Genomic DNA, 20,879 nt, shown 5'->3' with positions numbered 1-20,879 from the left:
AAACGAATATGTAATAAAAATGGGGGTTGCTATTTAAAAAATAAGCACAGTTGATATCCGTTTGACCTATGGCAGTGCCATCTAGCGGGCCAACCATAGCGCCATCTGGTTTCCCCCTTCAAGCTAGAGAAGTTTCTTTCTTTGTAGTTTTTTCGTTTACGCTTATTTCGGGAGATATTTGGCCCGGTCACGATCAATGGACCACCCTGTATATATAACCACTGTTTGGGAAACTCCAGAGCGCACCCTGGTTAACGGAACTGATTCGTAATCTGCACAGACGCGAAAGAATGGACGACGTTGAAAGCCATCTCAGTTTTTTCGCACTAACTCGGTTAGAACTCGGTTTATGTAAACGTTCAACTCGGCAAGCCGAGTTCGCCCATCGCTATTTCCTATATTGTCTACTTCCTTGTCGACAACAATCGAATGTCGAACGATATCCTGATCGACGCTTGCGTGTAGGCTTCACTCCCTTCTCCTTGCAAGGTCGTCGGCTGTACTAGTTGGACGAGTGTAGAATTACGTAGAAGTAAGAAAGAGAATGTTTTCTCGCGTAGTGAGACCCCAGACCGTGTCAGTTTTGCAAAATGGTGTTAGAAGTATATCCACATCGTCGCAGGTGAGAAATGAATGCATAGTTTCGAAATGGTGTATTTCTACAACGTGTGGGTAGTTCCTACCGGTTAAGAATATGACTTGTGTACAAAGACACTTAATTTAATTATGGAATATGTTAAAAAAGCAAATTATCGTTTCTTTCTTTTCAGAGACATACTAAAGTGGCTGTCCTAGGAGCAAGTGGAGGAATTGGCCAGCCTCTGTCATTATTAATGAAACAGTCTCCACTCGTATCAGAATTATCTCTCTACGATATTGTAAACACACCAGGAGTTGCAGCCGACCTAAGTCACATTGAAACGCCAGCTAAAGTAAAGGGCTATGATGGTTCCAATCAGCTGAAGGTAATGTTTGTGTTCAGCGCTTTGAAAACTCTTATTTGCCATCTGGCAATTTAACCTTTTGTGCGCGTGTCTGCCACGAACGTAGACCGAAACAGCCTTAAATTTAGGAAATACAAACATGTTATACGTGTCGTTAATCTCTGTATAGCCTAGTTGAATCGTGCCAGCAACGCATTTAACAATGGAAAAAAGCATATGCCGAAGTTGGATGTTGTTATCTCTGTCTGGACACCGTAATATATATTGTTCGATACCGGAATTAAATTCCTCAAATGAGATTGTAAAAGTAATATACGAACTCTGCAGTTCATGACTTGTTAATATCCCACTTCGTCCAAATTCAGAATGGCCCCCACAGTATGTGGTTGGCAGTGCAGTCACTATCAAGTACACAAAACTGTTGCATGAAGAGGTCAGCACAGTGTGTGTAGGCTCAGAATTATCTGTCCAGAATTTGTTCTGCAAAGAATTTAAATAGTAAGATAGGACACAGGCAATAACGTGATTGATGGTATATAAATTTAAACTGATCAGTGTTCTTAACAGTACTGTTGAAATTGCTTTAGATGCCTGCTGATAGCCGGTATGATTTTAGGATGCTCTGAAAGGTTGCGAGGTGGTGATCATCCCAGCTGGTGTACCAAGGAAACCTGGAATGACCAGAGATGACCTCTTCAACACAAATGCATCAATTGTGAGAGACCTTGCCCAGGCATGTGCTGAAGTGTGTCCAAAAGCTATTATTGGCATCATTTCAAACCCTGTAAGTAACTGACATCATTGAAGTAGAAGTAAGTGACATCATGTAAGTAGCATTCTCTCAAAATGGCGTTGTTTAATTTCTGGAAGGTCTTGCCTTCTGTCTTTTATGGTGTGCCTTTTAGATGAAAAGATTTACTGCTTTACTTCATGATCATGTAACCAAACTGAATTAATGTATGGATCTAGTTCAAATATTGATAATGTATTCTTAGTTATCTTAAAAGTTCACAAGTTATATAACATAACAAGAAACCTAATTCTCTTGAACATATCGGGCCAAACTTAAAATGCAAATCTTGAGACGTCAGTAATTTGATCACTGTGTCGTCCTGAGTAACTATTTGAACTGTTTGGTGAATGTAGTCAAGCTTCTCAAGACATCAAATTAATTGACTTCACTAACTTCCTTGAAGCTGTGCTGCTAATCACTGCCAAGTGCACTGTCCTTGCAAAATATAGTATAATTATGAGCTATTGGTTGCAATTTGAAAATCACTTGTATTTTTTCCCCAGTAGATCAGTGTGTGACAAATACGTGCACCACGCACACACAAAATCATCTCCATTGATTTGTAAATAAATTCCTTTCTATGGGGAGAATAGCGAGACAATTAACAAGCTGATAAATGATTAAATTATCAAATGATTTGTTTCTTTGCTGAAGATACATTGCCTTTGTGGTCTCCTCTTCTTTACCTAATTGTGTGCTTCAACAACTGTGAATGCTTGAGTGAATGCTTGAGGAAGGTACTAGCAACAGATTCAACTGTAGTGTAGCGGTGTAATTTTCAACTTTCTACCATATTTAATGCAGTTTTCATTGCAAAAAACCGAACGATGAATTCAGAAGACAAATATTGGATCATGAAAACGTCGTGAGTATTATTACTGTGAAAAATGCAATGTGGATCCACTACATTAACTGGTGCCCTGTCTCATACTGCTTTTATTACAAAGTATTGCCTCCTTATTTTTCTTAAGTCTTATCAAGGTGTGAAATGAAAATGTTAAATATTTATTGGAAGTTAAATTAGATATTTATACTAATCCGTAACTATTTGTAATTCAAGCAAAGCCTAAAATTGTAGTAAATTAAGTCATATGCACTAAAATTGTGTCCCAGGCTATGATTTAAACTGAACTCGTGCAACACTCACAACCCATTTCATTCTCCAAGTACCTTTATATTTCATAGAATTACATACATGGAAGGGAAGAAGATTAGAATTTAATGTCCTGTTGCTGACGAGGTCATTGGAAATGGAGCACAAGCTTGGCTAAGGGGAAGGATGAGCAAATAAATAGTCTATGCACTATGGAACCTCACCATTTTCCTCAAGTTATTTCGGGGAAATTGCGGAAAACGTAGAACTGGTTAGCCGGATTAGGATGTGAGATTCTGTTGTCCCAAATGAGAGTGCTGTGCCTTTATTGTGCCATTTCTCTCAGTAATTTATATGTTAATAGATATAACACATGTATATAAAGCATTACAGAAACATCAAAGTTAAACACGAAGGGGAACATAATTTGTGGTAAATTTGTTTAATAAAGACCATGTGAAAAGGACCAATGATTTTACTGAGAGGTGTATTACTTATTAGCCTCGTCATATAGATTCCTATAGTAAGACTCTGATTTCACTGTGATTCATTTAGTTCTTGTTAAGATCATGTAAACATACAATTATTTTTATTCATTCAAATATCTTGGATGTAAGGGAGCATGAAAGGGAAGCTGTGGTTGAAAAGGGAGTGGGACAGTTGCAGCCTATCCATGATGTTGTTCGGTCTGTATATTGAGCAAGCCGGAAAGGAATCCAACGAAAACTTTGGAGTAGGTAATACAGTTTAGTTAGAACAAATAAAAATCTTAGGGGAGGTTTGCCAATGAAATTGTAATTGTATCAGACAGCAAAGAACTTTGAAGAGCAGTTGGAATGGATAGTGTTGAAAGGAAGATATAGGATGAACATCGACAAAAGCAAAACAAGGATAATGGAATGTTGTTGAATTAAATCAGGTGATGTTGAAGGAGTTTTAGATTAGGAAATGAGACACACAAAGAAGTAGAAGAGTTTTGTTACTTGATTAGCAAAATAACTGATTATGGCCAGTGTAGAGTTACTATAAAACATACTATCAATGGCAAGAACAACATTCCTGTGTATTGTTGAATACAGATTTAAGTGTCTGAAGTATTTTTAGGCGTATGTATGTAGAGTGTAGCCATGTATAGAAGGGAAGCATGACTGGTAAACAGTTAAGATGAGATGAGAATAGAGGCTTTTAAAATGTGGTGCTACAGAAGATTGCTGAAGATTAGATGGGTAGGTTATATAATTTGTGAGGAGATGTTGATGGAATTGGAGAGAAAAGAAATTTGTTGTGCAACATGATTAGAGGGCATTGGTTGGTAGTACATAATTTGGACGTCAGGGATCACCAATTTACTATTGTACAGAAGTGTGGGGGAGGGGCAAAAATAGCAGAGGGAGGCCAAGAGATAACTCAGTCAATAGATTAAGGAGGTTGTAGTAGTTATTAAGAAATAGACTTGCACAAGATACAGTAGGATAAAGAGCTGCATCAAACGGGTCTTTGGACAAGAGACCACAACAAGAAGCCACCATAAGTTCTGTGCAGACATGATCTTATTAGCATAATTTGCCAAGAAATATGCCTCCAGTTCAGCTTTAGGTTGCCTTAGGGGTAACACAAAAAACACTACTTTGGTATCTATTGCAACTAAGCAATGAGGTTGAAGTGTGAATCATAGAATTGAGTTGTCAATAATATACGAGGGTAATCCCAAAAGTAAGGTCTCCCATTTTTTATAAGTACATAGACATGTTTATTTCTACAATGACTCATGTCAGTTTTCAGCTTGAACGTTTAGCTATTTTTCAACACCTCACCATTTCTTCCGATGCATTTTTGTAGATGCTGTAGTAGTTTATGTAAGCTCACGTCATACCAGCTCGCCACTATGCTGTTCAGAAAGTTATGAACATCTTCTTTCACCTCGTCATTGGAGCTGAATTGCTGGGACCAGGACCACAATTTATGCTGACAGGTACTGTGAGATTGTGAAAAACTCAAACAGGCAATTGAGAACCGGAAAAAGAGGATTGTTGAGCAAGGGTGTACACATCCTCCATGACAACACTCGCCCCCACATCACTCAGCAAACCGTTGCTCTCCTGCAACAGTTTCAGTGGAACATAATCAGCCACCCACCCTACAGTCCTGACTTGGTGCCCAGTGACTGACTATCACCTGTTCCCTAGGTTAAAAGAACATTTGGCCAGAGAGTGATTTAGCTCCAACGACAAGGTGAAAGAAGAGGTTCATAACTTTCTGAACAGCATGGCAGCGAACTGGTATGACATGGGTATACAAAACCTGCCACAGCGTCTACAAAAATGCACCGACAGAAATGGTGATTATGTCGAAAAATAGATAAATGCTAAAGCTGTAAACTGATGTAGATTGTAGAAATAAACATGTCTATGTACTTATTAAAAAATAGGAGACCTTACTTTTGGGATTACCCTTGTATTTTCATTATATTATGATACTGATCTCTCCTTCAGTTGCAGAGGTACAGAGTGATACCATGGTTAAGTCATTTTCACAAATATACCATAACAGTATTTTAGACATTAATATTGTGGAACTTTTCTGTCATAGAGAAATGCCCAACATTCTTTTTAAGCATGTTATTTTTTGCCTTTGACCTTCAGTCTGAATGCTCTCAAAGCTTCAGTACAAAACAAACTCTTTGACATTTTGCACAGAAAAATTTGAGGGTTAATCGGTATTCCGGCTGCTTTGACATTAATTTCAGATCATTGTTCCCACTATAACTGTTTCATTGGCTTCCCAGTTACAAATTCATTAACACAGGGATGGAAATAGGTTGTTGACAATCTGTACTTTTGATGTCAGTTTTACCAGTCTGTGGCTGCTGGATTAACTTTTGTTTGCTTACACAGTCTGTTCCATGTAGATGAGAGGGCATAAGTTGTAAATGGTGAGATTACCAGAACATTTAAACTTTGGTGAGTTCCATGTTTGCTGCATTATAATGCCAGGATTTTTTGTCACAAGTATTTGCTTTGTTTGATCACTGTATTTGTTTCTGAAATGTTGCTTCTCCAGAATTTATTTCTTAGATTCAAATTAAATGTTGTCCAGTATTCAATTTACAGTTAGTTCTGTTTCGTGACTTCTGTGTGCTGTGTAAATTAGCTGCTTGTGCTGAGATGTATCTTCAGTCACTGATGCAAAAGTCAATTTGCTGGGGTATTAATTTCCCCACATTGCATCCTATGCCTGTAATGTGTATGTACTCTTGACATATGGAATTAGCTCTCAATGGATGTTCATGAAAGAGTGTTTCTCATGTGATGTCTTGTTATAACTGATTCATGTTGTCCAAACTCAATGTAAACTTTTCATCTTTTAATCTGCAGAGAAGTTCTTGCTTTTTTGAAACTGCAGGGTAAAGGTCCATTTTGGACCTTGCATTTGAATGACTGTGTTCTTACCCTCTGACCATCCATGACTAACGATCTCTGATCATAGCATCAATTCTATCAGAAGCAGTCTCCTACATTTCAAACTTCACAGAAGCTGCCTTGTGTGCTGGACTAGCACTTCTGTGAGAAAGGATAGACTTTGCCACATTGTGAGGGCTGTTGCTGGAATTACTCTCACTATAGCTGGACTTGATCAGGACAGATTTAATCTGTCAGGCAGTTTAAAGTGTTGCCCACTGGTGCCATTTCCTTCTGATATCCTCTCTTCCAAATGCAACTCCTGCAGATTGTGGAGAAGTCTCTGTGAAGTTTGTGAAGAAGAAGAAGAAGAAATGTTGACAGAACTAAGGCTAAAAGGCCAAGTGTTGTGCTCGATAGGTATTGGTAAGAGCACTGACTAAAGAGTGCAAGATTCTGGCTTTGAGTCCCAGTGTGGTGCACAGTTTTAGTATTCCTTATCACTGTCTGTGTAAACTACTGCTGCTATACTGTAGTGGAAGGGAGCAAAAACTTGTAAATGAAACAAAACTTAATTTTTTGGTGGGGCAAAAGTTTTGCAGTATAGGGCCAAACACAACAAAACTACTATGGTCATTCATAATAATCTGTAGTATTGAGTGAAAGTAACTGACAGATCCTATTTTACATCAGAGTAAAAGCCTGTTAATGTTTATCCAATTTTAAATTACTTCCCTGTGAATAAATTTGTGCCCAACATGTAGTTGTGTCTTCAACACACATGGACACAATATTCTAGAATTATCTCCTGCCTATTACATATGGACACGTGGAAGTTTAGAAGGTAACACAGTGGATTTTTCCACACATGTTGTTAAAGTTCTTGATTCTGCAGCTCTAAAAGCAAAACACAACTTGACCTTGTGGTAATTGGAGTTCAGTGTTGATGGAATTAAAACTGTGTGTTTGCATAGCTGCTGCTCTTTTCACTCTCCTGCTATTCATAAAATAATCCAAACTCTTGCCTTAAATATCAGCTTCATCTTCTTGTTGCTATCTCAGCTATCATGGAATCAGACTATCTGTAAATAATACCATTTAAGGCCATAATAATTGTTTAATAATCTAAGACCACTGGTCAGACTGTCTTTAGTAACTCTATATTTTATTCATTCACCTCTGGTACAATTTAGGATTAAGTAGTGTTTAACAACTCACACATTTTAGTGTATTTTTAATCTTCTCACTGATACCACAAGAGCAACAGTTTTGTTGTGGCTGTGAATCAAGAGGTGAACTTACTTCCTGCATAGAAGTCAGTTTTTATTTGTGAAAAGATTTCTTGCGTAGGTCCAGAAATAATAATAATAATAATAATAATAATAACTTACAGAATTGTGTAGTTGTTAGGTTATACTGAAAAAAAAATATGGCCAAAGGTGAGAGGCAAGAGAGCCTAAAATGAATTTTAGGTTGCTTTGAAACCCATTGTTAAGAATTATTCCAGTATCTATGTTAGAGATACATACATGTAATATGTGTATCCATGAGTTACAGGAAAGCACTGTTAAAAAATCAGTTTTAGACCCAAAGAAGTTGAAAATTTTCTGTTTCCTTGATTGACACATCAGAGTATTCATTATTGAACAGGTACATTTTTGTTATCTTCATATATGTATAATATTTGTTGTCTAGAAGCTGTTCCTTTTTAGTAGCAATTGCAAACTTGAAGCACAAATCTAAACAATGAAAAAATCCAGCTAGTGTTAACACAAAACATGTTTAGTTGTTGGTTTTCTGTAACAGTGTTGTGCGTTCTTTGACATTGGCAAGTTTCATGAAGGATAATCATAATTCACTTCCCGTCTATTGTGTCTGCATGTTTAATGGCCAAACACATTATCACAAAGCATGTTTTTTTTTCTTTGACATATTAAAATTACTTTCCTATTGCAGGTAAACAGCACTGTACCTATTGCTTCAGAAGTTCTGCAAAAAGCAGGAGTCTACGATCCCAACAGGGTGTTTGGAGTATCAACTTTAGATGTTGTTCGAGCAAACACCTTTATTGCAGAAGCCAAGGTTTGTTGTCAGATTCAAGATTCAAAATACTCTAATTGTACAACATTCCATGGTAGATAGGAATAACTGGTTGTGTAGACAACAAATGTTCGTATGTCCAAAATCTTAGATAAATCAAGAGATTTTTTTGTTACACTTGCAGTAGAGGTAAACTAAACTGCAATTATGTAATTGAAAGTTATGGTACTGTGTAAAAAGAGATAAATACTTCTGAATGTGCAATAAGTTGACTGCAGTATTATTTCACATGGGGTGAAGACATTTTGGTAAGCTTATCAGGAGTCGCCAGGCAATCACTGTTGTGGAGAGAAGGAAGGATGGTACGGCTACATTTTAGTGATTAAAAACTGTGCTAACCTTGGTTATTAGTGAAGAAGTGGATGGTCCATCATATAAGCTATAGGTGCCAAGTTCTTTGTTGTGTTTTTAATTGGGATCCATTCCAATTTCATTCTGTCAGTTTCCATATCATTGTTGTCGGGCCGGCCGGTGTGGCCGGGCGGTTCTAGGCGCTTCAGTCTGTAACCGCTACAGTCGCAGGTTCGAATCCTGCCTCTGGCATGGATGTGTGTGATGTCCTTAGGTTACTTAGGTTTAAGTAGTTCTAAGTTTAGGGAACTGATGACCAGATGTTAAGTCCCTTAGTGCTCAGAGCCATTTGAACTGTTGTCATGTGCTGCAAATTAATCTTAAATGTACAGATAAACAGTATTACATTCTCTGTTGCTTGTTCTGTTAACCCATCTCTCTGCTAAGATTCATGAAGGCTTCTAATCATGTTGAGCAATTTTAGATAAAAACTTTGGTTATTTCAGTGTAGTTAAATTATTGAAAGAAATGTTTGAATTTTTTTTTGTTGCATTGTATTCCAGATTAGCTCAAAACAGTTCAGATTAGTGGCATAATGGGAGCCTCTGAACAGTAAACCCCCCTTACGCAGTTTGTGTCTGCCTAAAAAAATAGGCTCCAAAAATAGGCTACACAATTTGTGTAAGCTGATTTCTTGTTAAACTTGTTTAAAAACTGATTTTTTTTTCTGAATGAACCAGTCATTTACTTTCTGAAGGTTGCATTAGTGGGGGCTCTGTCTGACCAGTATGATACAGCATGTTATCATGAATTTTAATAATAAAGAATAGGCCTCCAGTATGTTCTGCCAGTCGTAAAAGGCGACGAAAAGAAAAAATACCACTAATGGGGCTAACCCTCCTTTCAGTGTGATTAGTTGGTTCAGGACAGAACTAATGAAGCCTCGGACAAGCACTGTCATATTCGGGGAAGACACTTGAACCCTATGTCCGTCCACAATGGTAAAGACACTACTAACAACACAGAAAATGATTTAAATCCAAATAGGTGTTTTGCAGGGTATGCTTCCTGCAACTGCTCTAAAAGGAAAACAGACAGAGGATGAGATGGTCAGATGAAGTTAACAGGCACCTCATGTTCTGTTATTACCAAGCAACAAACTTAGGAATCAACACAACTGGCTACAGATCGCAAGTACACACATTTATTACCAGATACCCAGAATTAAAATTTTTAACAGAACAACTAGCTGATCAAATCTGTGTAATAATCAAAAATAACAGGAGACCCCAGTCAGAATTAGAAAACATCAAACTAAAAGTACAACAAATACTGGAACAAAATAATGTGCAATCAAAAGAAGAAGAAGAAGAAGAAGAAAATACAGTAATGGACTCAAACATCCCAGAAAGAACAACACACATCAATTAAACAATCGGAGGAAAACAAAATCTTAAGACAGCCACCAGAACAAGCACAAATAGAACACGAACTGACACACATGTTAGATATATAAGAAAAATTTCAGCTGACATATATAGAATGCAAAGACACAAATTACAGGCATTAGACCATTCTTACATAGACCGCCAAATAACCCACAAGTCGAAACAACAATAAAAACTATCAACACAATCATACACAACAAAATAAATGAATACAACTATGGAAGGGTTAAAACTACTGGTTTATATAGGAGCACTCACTACACTAAATACACACACTAGGCAGAGATCAGAACCAACCAACACACAGAAGAAACCCACAAAACCAGCATGGCAACACAGGCTACAGATCAGAGTAGAAAAACTGAGAAAAGGCATCAGACAGCTAACATAATTTATAAGAAATGAAATGTCAGAAAAAAACCGAAAAATGTTAGGTAAAATCTCACAACAAGAAGTGATAGAGCAATTATATGAAAAGAAGCAGAAATTACAACCATTGCCCAAACGACTTAGAAGATACAAAAGTGAAAATAGAAGGAAACAAAACCAAACATTCAACACAAACCAAAAGAAATTTTACCAGACAATAGATAACACATACATTAAAATGGTGAATCCACCAAACATAAGACATGGAACACTTCTGGAGTAACATATGGTCAAACCCGGTACAACATAACGGGTATGCACGGTGGATAGAAGCAGAAACAGACACATAAAAGATGATACCACAAATGCCTGAAGTGATAATTTTGCAACATGAAGTCACCAAAGCAATTAATTCTACTCATAATTGGAAATCCCCTGGAAAAGATAAAATAGCAAATTTCTGGCTAAAGAAGTTCACCTAAACACATTCACATCCAACTAAATTATTTAACAGTTGCATTGCAGACCCATAGTGCCTCTGATACACTTACACAAGGAATAACTTATCTGAAACCTAAAGATCAAGCAGACACAGCAAACTCAGCAAAATATCGCCCCATAATATGCCTACCAACAATATACAAAATATTAACTTCAGTCATTTCACAGAAATTAATGACACATGCAACACAGAATCATCATCATCATTTAAGACTGATTATGCCTTTCAGTGTTCAGTCTGGATCATAGCCCCCTTATAAAATTCCTCCACAATCCCCTATTCAGTGCTAATATTGGTGCCTCTTCTGATGTTAAGCCTGTTACTTCAAAATCATTCTTAACCGAATCCAGGTACCTTCTCCTTGGTCTGTCCCGACTCCTCCAACCCTCTACTGCTAAAACCATGAGTCTCTTGAGTAACCTTGCTTCTCCCATGCGTGTAACATGCCCCCACCATCTAAGCCTGTTCGCCCTGACTGCTACATCTATAGAGTTCATTTCCAGTTTTTCTTTGATTTCCTCATTGTGGACACCCTCCTGCCATTGCTCCCATCTACTAGTATCTGCAATCATCCTAGCTACTTTCATATCTGTAACCTCAACCCAGCTTTCGCTCCCATACAACAAAGTTGGTCGAAAGATTGAACGGTGCACAGATAACTTGGTACTGACTTCCTTCTTGCAGAAGAGAGTAGATCGTAACTGAGTGCTCACTGCATTAGCTTTGCTACACCTCGCTTCCAGTTCTTTCACTATGTTGCCATCCTGTGAGAATATGCAGAACAAAATTATAAATGAAGAACAAAAAGACTGCTGCAAAGGAGCACGAGGATGTAAAGAGCAACTGATAATAGATGCAGAGATGACATATCAAGCTAAAACTAAACAAAGACTAACAAAAGTACTGAAAACAGAATTGACAGCAAGAAACAAGACAAAAGCTATAAATAATTATGCTATACCAATACTGACCTACTCATTTGGAGTAGTGAAATGGAGTAACACAGACCTAGAAGCACTCAATACACTTACACAATCACAATGCCACAAATATAGAATACATCACATACATTCAGCAACAGAAAGATTCACATTAAGCAGAAAGGAAGGGGATTTATCGACATAAAAAACCTACATTATGGACAGGTAGACAATTTGAAAATTCTTTATAGAACGAGCAGAAACTAGCAATATACACAAAGCAATCACTCGTATAAATACATCGGCTACACCATTGCAATTTCATAACCACTTCTACAACGCTTTATTTAGATCACATAACATCAACAGATATGAAGAAAGTAAATTGGAAGAAGAAAACACTCCATGGCAAGCACCCGTATCATCTAACACAGCCACACATCGATCAAGACGTATCCAACACATGGCTAAGAAAAGGCAATATATACAATGAGATGGAAGGATTCATGATTGCAATACAGGATCAAACAATAAACACCAGATATTACAGCAAGCATATTATTAAAGGTCCCAATACCACAACAGATAAATGCAGACTTTGCAAACAACAAATAGAAACAGCAGATCACATCACAAGCTGATGTACAATACTAGCAAATACAGAATACACCAGAAGACATGACAATGTAGCAAAAAATAATCAAACAACTTGCCTTAAAACATAAACTAATGAAACACGTTCCCACATACAAGTGTGCGCCACAAAATGTACTGGAGAATGATGAATACAAATTATACTGGAACAGAACCATTCTGAATAGTACTGTTTTATTTGTCTACTTTCATTATTTCTGATTGCTCTAAAGTATTCCACATGCTTGGTAACAATACAGGAACATTGTTAGGATTGTTATCTTATTTTTAAATGAAATTCAGTCGCTTTCAGAAATGTTTCCTTTTTCCCCCTAAAAATTTCACTTTTTCAAAATATGAGCAACCGTCTCAATGTTTGTATTTCCTTCTTTAGCTCATAAGACTCCAAGCAGTTTCTTCGAATTCGAATAAATACTTCGTCTAAGTCAGGTAAAGAAACTATTCTCCTGCCCCCCTTTTTTTCCCCCCTGGCAAAGTTCTAAAATGTAGAATATAAGCTCATTACCACCTGAATGTGGATGTATTGTTTGTCACTCTCAGGGATATTCGTGATTATGGACGACGCCACATTAAACTGGTGTTGATAGTTCATGATGACATGTGGAACCATTTGACAGTATTGCCCAACTGACCTGAAAGCATTGGCAGTGTGATATGTTTTCAATGGCCATCACTTTGTTTCCTGTAACATCAGTGTGTTTCCAATAATGGCCACCGAGGCAAAGTGCAATAATGTTGTGGTTAGGTAGTAGTTTGATATTGATTTAAGTTGTAGATAAAGATTTACACCTACAGTACACTAACAGTTTGATACTGTCGAACTGATGTTGAATGGTCATGGACTTCTACCAGACATTAAATTCTTGCTGGAAACTCATTCAAGGAAATATATAATGTTTTGCTATACCGAGTTACAATACCATTCACTATCAATTAACCAATAAAAATAAAATGTTTAATCCAGAGATCAGGGATTGAGCCTTGGAAAATGGCAACTGCAGCACAATCTGACCCGACAGTTTTCCATGTCACAGAATTACTATTACTTTAGCATTCAAAGCTGTTTTAACGTAGTTGATAACTACAAAATTTTGGAGACAGCAGGATAACTAAAGCTGCAATTAACCTGGTGTAAGAGATACCAAAAGATTTGCTTGGTTCATCAATAAACTGCAATTGATAAACCGTATTGCTTAGGGTGTGTTACTTTTGCTGCTTTCTGTGTGTGCATGGTGTCGGTGATTGTTATTAGTAGACAAAGACTCGTCAAGTTGGCTCTTTCATAAATGTCATTTGCAAATGAAATGAAATCTCCTCCATCCATCTGAAATTGTGAGAGTTCTGTGAATTCAGCTGTTAGGAGGTGATAGGACAGCATATTGTTGTCATTTGGTTTGCTTATATTGTAAGCACTGTAAGAACTAAATGGGAGCAATTGATAATGGATGCAAATCGCAGCTGTGACTCTGAGAAACGTGGATATAGAAGTTGGTGATCCACAGTTGATTCATGAAGACAATAAGATGCTAATTTTAAGTTAATGGTGATTCATGAAGCACTGACCACAAACAACTGTGCAACAAGAAGAAAATTTGGTGTCACAGCAGCAAAATTCATAGTCAGATGAAGAATAAATTACTGTCTACATGCCAAACTTTCGGAGGACTGAGCTGAATTGGATCAGCAGGTTGCTCAGTATGTCAAAGCTTCCTGATTACTTGAGAAATTGCCCTAATGAAGGTGCTGGGGCTACAGAAACATTTTAAGACAGCACGAGTTACAGAATAAAAAGTGAGTTCTGGCTAGTGTGCGGGGATGAAGAAGAGTGTGGGTCTTCTTATGATGCAAAATGCTAGCTCATCTTAGCATTTGATGAAAAACTATTTAACTGTCCTACCTCCCCCTAAACTACCTCAGTTGTTTCATTTCTTGTCCCTTGCCAGCTCCCTGAACAGCCACAGCATCAACCCAGCTCCTCTCCTACATGGATTGGCCAACCTTCTTAACGTCCCTGAGCCTTCCCCACTGCCTGCCAGAGCAGCAGTAACTCATTACAAGAATCCGCCACAATTCTCAACCTCTCTTCTAAGGTACTCACCCATTCTGAATCATCTGTGTTATCCAAGGACCTCACTTTCAGCCCTAATCCTGCATTCAATCATGCTGCTTAGGTGAAGCACCCCTTTGACAGTCCCTGTTGTAAGACTTGCCCTATACACCCTCGTAGCACGACCTATAGCAGCTGTGTAATTGGCAAAACATATACTGTTAAAGAGAGAGTAACCTGTGAAACAACACATTTTGTACCACTCTGTGGAACATCTCATGTTACGTACCAGGTGTTGCGTAAGCACTCTTTGGCCTTCTACAGTGGTATAATTGCCACTAGGTTAATAGTTACGATGAATGGGCATAGAAAGGGGGTGTATCTGGCTGCATGAGTTGTGACCTGCAGTGCCTGTTTAACCACATGTCATCTGGATTCTTGTCCCATTAAAACATTTTTCAAAATTCTGCAGGTAAGATGGTATTAAAGGTCCTGGGTTCTTGGTACTCACCTGGCCTTAATTTACATGAATTTCTTTGGTCTTTGTATTATTCCTCAGTAACTGTTCATTTTTTCACACCATTTTAGTTTTCTATATCTTTTATTTTCAACCTGTCATTTTTTTCCCAGCTCCCCACATGTACCATGTTATTAATGCACTTAACTTTCCACTCTTTAACTCATGTGCAATGTTTTGTTAGTAATCTGTCTTGCTTATTATCCTGTCTTCCACCTTTAAGCTCTCATATCTTCAAAACTTGGCTGGCACAGTCCCCAACTGTCAGTCAGTCCTTCACAACCTGTCTGGTAGGTCTCCCCTAACTCGGGGTTCTGGCAGAGTTTTCTGTAACTCTGCATTTGTTAAACCTTACTAGTCCTTTTCTTTCATACCTCATCAATGCTCTTAAGCCACTGGATCTCTAACTTTATCTACCCAGTTATATTTTCAAAAATTATTTCCAATTATATACTTGCTTATCACTATCATATAAACAATATAAGAAAATGACACGACTATTTTCCAGGGGATGAGTTTATACGCCAACTAGCTCTGCAGATGACGAAGAATTGATGAAATGTATGACGACATGAAAGAAATTATTGAGATAGTCAAGAGAGACGAAAATTTAAGTCGTGGCTGACTAGAATTAGATAGTAGGAAAAGGGAGAGAAGGAAACGTAGCAGGTGAATATGGATTGGGGGGTAAGAAATGAAAGAGGAAGTCGTCTGATAGTTTTGGACAGAGCACAACTTAATCATAGCTAACACTTGGTTCAAGAATCATGAAAGAAGGTTGTTTACATGGAACAAGCCTGGAGACACTAAAAGGTATCACATAATTATATAATGGTAAGACAGAGATTCAGGAATCAGGTTTTATAAGACATTCCCAGGGGCATATTTGGACACTGACCACAATCTTTTGGGCATGAACTGTAGATTAAAACTCAAGAAACTGCACAAAGGTGGGAATTTAAGGAGATGGGACTTGGATAAACTGACAGAACCAGAGGTTCGAAGTAGAGAGGATATAAAATGTAGACTGGCAATAGCTAGGAAAGCGTTTATGAAGAAGAGAAATTTGTTAACATCGAGTATAGATTTAAGTGTCAGGAAGTCATTTCTGAAAGTATTTGTATGGAGTGTACCCATGTATGGAAGCGAAATGTGGGCGATAAATAGTTTGGACAAGAAGAGAATAGAAGCTTTCAAAATGTTGTGCTACAGAAGAATGCTGAAAATTAGATGGGTAGATCACATAACTAATAAGGAGGTATTGAATAGAATTGGGGAGAAGAGGAGTTGGTGGCACAACTTGACAAGAAGGGACCGGTTGGTAGGACATGTTCTGAGGCATCAAGGGATCACAAATTTAGCATTGGAAGGCAGTGTGGAGGGTAAAAATTGTAGAGGGAGACAAAAAGTACACTAAGCAGATGCAGAAGGATGTATGTTGCAGTAGGTTCTGGGAGATGAAGCAGCTTGCACAGGATAGAGTAGCATGGAGAACTGCATCGAACCAGTCTCAGGACTGGAGGAGGAGGAGGAGGATGTGAAGGGCATTAAATATTCAGAGAAGAATTTCTGACTATGAGAAGACAATAATAATGCTAGTACTGGGTGCATTACCAGATGGATGGAAACCTTCCTTCATATGCTATTCTTTTCAGGAGAAAGTACTTACCTTTAGATACTAAAAAAAGTGATAGCTGTCAAATGACCCGACACCAGAAGGTTGTTTGGAACACAATACTAAGGTCTTCAAACAACAGTGCTGAATTCTTTCAGGGAGTAAATCATCCAGGAAATTGAGGGTCGGATGAGGAAGGTTCCGCCAGACATAATAGTTCCTGGTGGCATGATGTCACAACTTCCAAGTGATGGTTGTTGTGAACAGATATTTTAAGGTTCTCTTGTAAGAAGTTTAAAGTGGTTTCTTCTTCTTAACATTCAAGGAGGAGGAAGTTACAGACACACTCTGCATCTATGCTGGGCTGGTGGATCATTAATACCTGGGGCAGAATTTTAAGCGAATCTGTTATGAAATGATTTAAAAAGTACTGTGTGCCCAGTGTTAAAGATAGCTCAGAAGCTAAAAATCTATTGGAGGAATGTCAGGAAAAAACAAAGAATATGCTTACAAATGAAGATTTATATTGTTTTTATTATTATTAAGTGATACTACAGATATGTCTTTGATAGTAAGCAAAAAAGGAAGTGAAGGTAGAAATTAATGTAGTCCATTTCGTATGGTTTGTCTATATTTTGTTAAGACACAGATATAAAACAATAAATGGCAAAAGTTTGAGAATAGGTAGAATATTAACCTTTTTAACCTAGCACTTAACATCAGTAAGACAGAATCTAATTTAGATTAGTCTGAATATATTAAAAACAAAAATTTATCAAGAAGTCACTTTTAAAAAAAGGCGTGGTATGATATTCATGGTAGTCTTATAGTCAGATAAATGGTACCTTGAGAAGGCCAAAGGTGCTGAAATAAGGTAATTGCTGAATAATGAGATGGAAATCCTTATTTCAAAATAAAAGAACAGGAAAATGGCTTTGTTTTAGAAATTTACAGTGGTTGTGGACCCAGACATCAACTTCTTTTAAAGCATTTTCTTTTTTTGGTCTTCAGAGGATTTAAAACAATACATCATAACTTATTTCCTGTTGATACTGTAATCTGATTTCTAATGCATCTAAGGTGCAGCAACAGTTAAATCTTGTATATAATTGTTTTTGTGGCTGCAGTCAAATAAAGAAGTTAGTTAGTTTTGTTTATAATATGGCAGCAGTCACATACAAATACAAAAATTAAGAAAATTTCTAATATAAGAGTTGTTGGTTGAAAGTTAAAGCTTCATGAAAAGAATTATGCTACACATTTCGTGGAGTAAAAGACTACTTCACTGTACTTGATATTTCCTCCAGACTCTGTGTTACTATGATAAAGCAATGTGTTGAAGAATCTAGCAGTCTTTTAATGTTTGCTGTTACTGCAGATGTAATCACCTGTAGTCCCTGTTTTGATTTATTTTAATTTCATTTTGATGATTTTTTAGTTTTTTGTAGTCTTTCATCTAAGTCTTCGTGTAAAGAGAGCATATGATTAACAGCTAGCATGTTTTTCCAGTTCTGTACAAATTCATAGTATGTTAAAAGCAGAAATGCAAGGTAATATATTTAAGGCATAGAATCTCAAATGTTCCTGCCAACATTTTTTTGCCATGACAAATGTTTAGTGTTGTTGAAAAGCTATGATTCGAAAGTGTAACACTGAAACTTTTACAACAGGGTCTGGACCCGACAAAGGTGAATATCCCAGTGGTGGGAGGTCACTCTGGAGTCACTATCATTCCTCTTATCTCTCAGGCAACTCCCAGTGTGGACTTCCCGAAGGATCAACTCAAAGCTCTTACTGAAAGAATACAGGTAATTAAAGTATGAAGCTGTGAAAGGACACACATTTTAATAAAGAAAAACAGCTAATTTTGATAGATTTGATTGTACATTTTGTTAGTTCATAATTCATTAAAAATTTAAAGAAAACTATAAAGAAATTATAAAAACATACAGTGATTGCAGAACAGCATGCCTTGATGATTAAAACTTAACTAAAAGTTGAGAACTGAGATTAATTATAATTTGTGAAGGAATTATCTAATATTAATTAAAATTTAAATTCTCTGCCAAATCTAAGCAATTTGTTGTTGGGCATTCATGAATCGTGTTGGCCTGCCAACTATTGTCACCCTATGTTTTTCATGAACATTACATTATCCTTCAGGAGGCTGGCACAGAAGTGGTGAAAGCAAAAGCTGGTGCTGGTTCAGCAACACTTTCAATGGCATATGCAGGTGCTCGCTTTGCATTTTCAGTGATCAGAGCCCTCAAGGGAGAACAAAATATCGTTGAATGTGCCTATGTCCGATCAAATGTTACAGAGGCAAAATACTTTGCAACACCTTTACTTCTTGGGGTGAGTAAAAGTCCATCAGTATAACAAAATGAATAGAATACACAGGGTACATCAATTAATGGGTACTAATTTAACAAATCAGTTGTTGTTTCCTATTCTGACTTTTTATATAGTCAAAAAATTATTTTTGTAGCCTGGTGGTATACAGAAGAACCTTGGTCTTGGGAAGCTGTCTGACTTTGAGAGTGAGCTGCTAAAGGCAGCAATACCAGAACTAAAGAAGAACATCCAGAAGGGAGAAGATTTTGTGAACAAGAAGTAAATTGCTACCTTGGGAACAAACCATGATGTAGATTTGTAAAAGTGATGTGATACTCATATTGTTGCTGCTGTGTGGAATGGTGTACATGAGGCTGTGTATGTTGCCGGTGTAGAAGTGTTACACTGTTAACACTAAAAAAGAATAGAAACTGCCTAGTATTAAAATCGGTGCGATTAGACTAAAAAGTTTAAAATATATTGTTTATAAATTGTGTAGTTTTATACACCATTTGTTTCCTAATTTATGTGCTTCTTGTTAAAGATCTAAAATATCTCCTCTCATGTTTTTATTTTTCCTTTTATAGTATTTTGCAGTGTGTTAAAACATGCATTTATAGGCACCAGGGTGGAAATGACACTGAAGGAAATGCAGCTGTCTTGCCAAGTTTGTCATGGTGTCAGTTTGTTACAATAAAATGATATTGAAGTGGTTATGCACAGTTGTATTTTATAATTTCTACAGACATTGAGTCAGGTCTAAACGCACCCCAATTAGTTTATGGATTTTATTGCGCAGATACAGATTTTCTTAATACATATACAAATTTCGTGGGTAACATTGGATACAGAGCTGCGGAAAAAATCAGCCTTAAATTGTCAGTGTTCCTTGTAGTTAATTGATACAAATGTGAGAATAATATTACCTCTTTGATTGCTATGAGATGGTTAGGCCATGAAGTAAGAGGTTGATTCAGTGCATTCAGTAACAAACTTTAGTCCACAACAAATTTTATCCCTTCTTCTGGTCAAGTTGTGCCACAAACTTCTCTTCTCCCCAATCCTATTTAACACCTCCTCATTAGTTATGTGATCTACCCATCTAATCTTCAGCATTCTTCTGTAGCACCACATTCTGAAAGCTTCTGTTCTCTTCTTGTCCAAACTATTTATCATCCACATTTCACTTCCATACATGGCTACACTCCATACTTGCAGAAACAACTTCTGACATTTAAACCTATACTTCCTGACACTTGAACCTATACTTCCTGACACTTGAACCTATACTTCCTGACACTTGAACCTATACTTCCTGACACTTGAACCTATACTTCCTGACACTTGAACCTATACTTCCTGACACTTGAACCTATACTTCCTGACACTTGAACCTATACTTCCTGACACTTGAACCTATACTTCCTGACACTTGAACCTATACTTCCTGACACTTGAACCTATACTTCCTGACACTTGAACCTATACTTCCTGACACTTGAACCTATACTTCCTGACACTTGAACCTATACTTCCTGACACTTGAACCTATACTTCCTGACACTTGAACCTATACTTCCTGACACTTGAACCTATACTTCCTGACACTTGAACCTATACTTCCTGACACTTGAACCTATACTTCCTGACACTTGAACCTATACTTCCTGACACTTGAACCTATACTTCCTGACACTTGAACCTATACTTCCTGACACTTGAACCTATACTTCCTGACACTTGAACCTATACTTCCTGACACTTGAACCTATACTTCCTGACACTTGAACCTATACTTCCTGACACTTGAACCTATACTCGATGTTGATAAATTTCTCTTTTTCAGAGACACTT

The 20,879-nt window shown here is 37.2% G+C and overlaps 1 protein-coding gene across 1 annotated transcript; it reads left to right on the top strand.

The window, feature by feature from the left end:
• Positions 1-444: 444 nt before the first annotated feature.
• LOC126284075 (malate dehydrogenase, mitochondrial) lies at positions 445-19,741 on the top strand. Its single transcript, XM_049982704.1, has 7 exons — positions 445-622; positions 771-965; positions 1,561-1,728; positions 8,185-8,310; positions 18,362-18,499; positions 18,855-19,046; positions 19,180-19,741. The coding sequence occupies exons 1-7, from the start codon at positions 545-547 to the stop codon at positions 19,306-19,308; spliced, it is 1,026 nt and encodes a 341-aa protein (XP_049838661.1). The 5' UTR covers positions 445-544; the 3' UTR covers positions 19,309-19,741.
• The last annotated feature ends 1,138 nt before the right edge of the window (positions 19,742-20,879 follow it).

The sequence above is a fragment of the Schistocerca gregaria genome, chromosome 8, assembly GCF_023897955.1.
Source record: "Schistocerca gregaria isolate iqSchGreg1 chromosome 8, iqSchGreg1.2, whole genome shotgun sequence".
Taxonomy (NCBI): domain Eukaryota; kingdom Metazoa; phylum Arthropoda; class Insecta; order Orthoptera; family Acrididae; genus Schistocerca; species Schistocerca gregaria.
Note: the sequence above shows the minus strand (reverse complement) of the source record. Positions and strands in the feature narration are given on the sequence as shown.

What these genes read in the sequence shown, in the direction of transcription:
- LOC126284075 (XM_049982704.1), top strand. Translation starts at nt 545, where the DNA reads ATGTTTTCTCGCGTAGTGAGACCCCAGACCGTGTCAGTTTTGCAAAAT. An exon ending in CTCTTACTGAAAGAATACAG is followed by an intron (nt 18,500 to 18,854) that starts GTAATTAAAGTA and finishes ATTATCCTTCAG; the next exon opens with GAGGCTGGCACAGAAGTGGT. An exon ending in CAACACCTTTACTTCTTGGG is followed by an intron (nt 19,047 to 19,179) that starts GTGAGTAAAAGT and finishes TTATTTTTGTAG; the next exon opens with CCTGGTGGTATACAGAAGAA.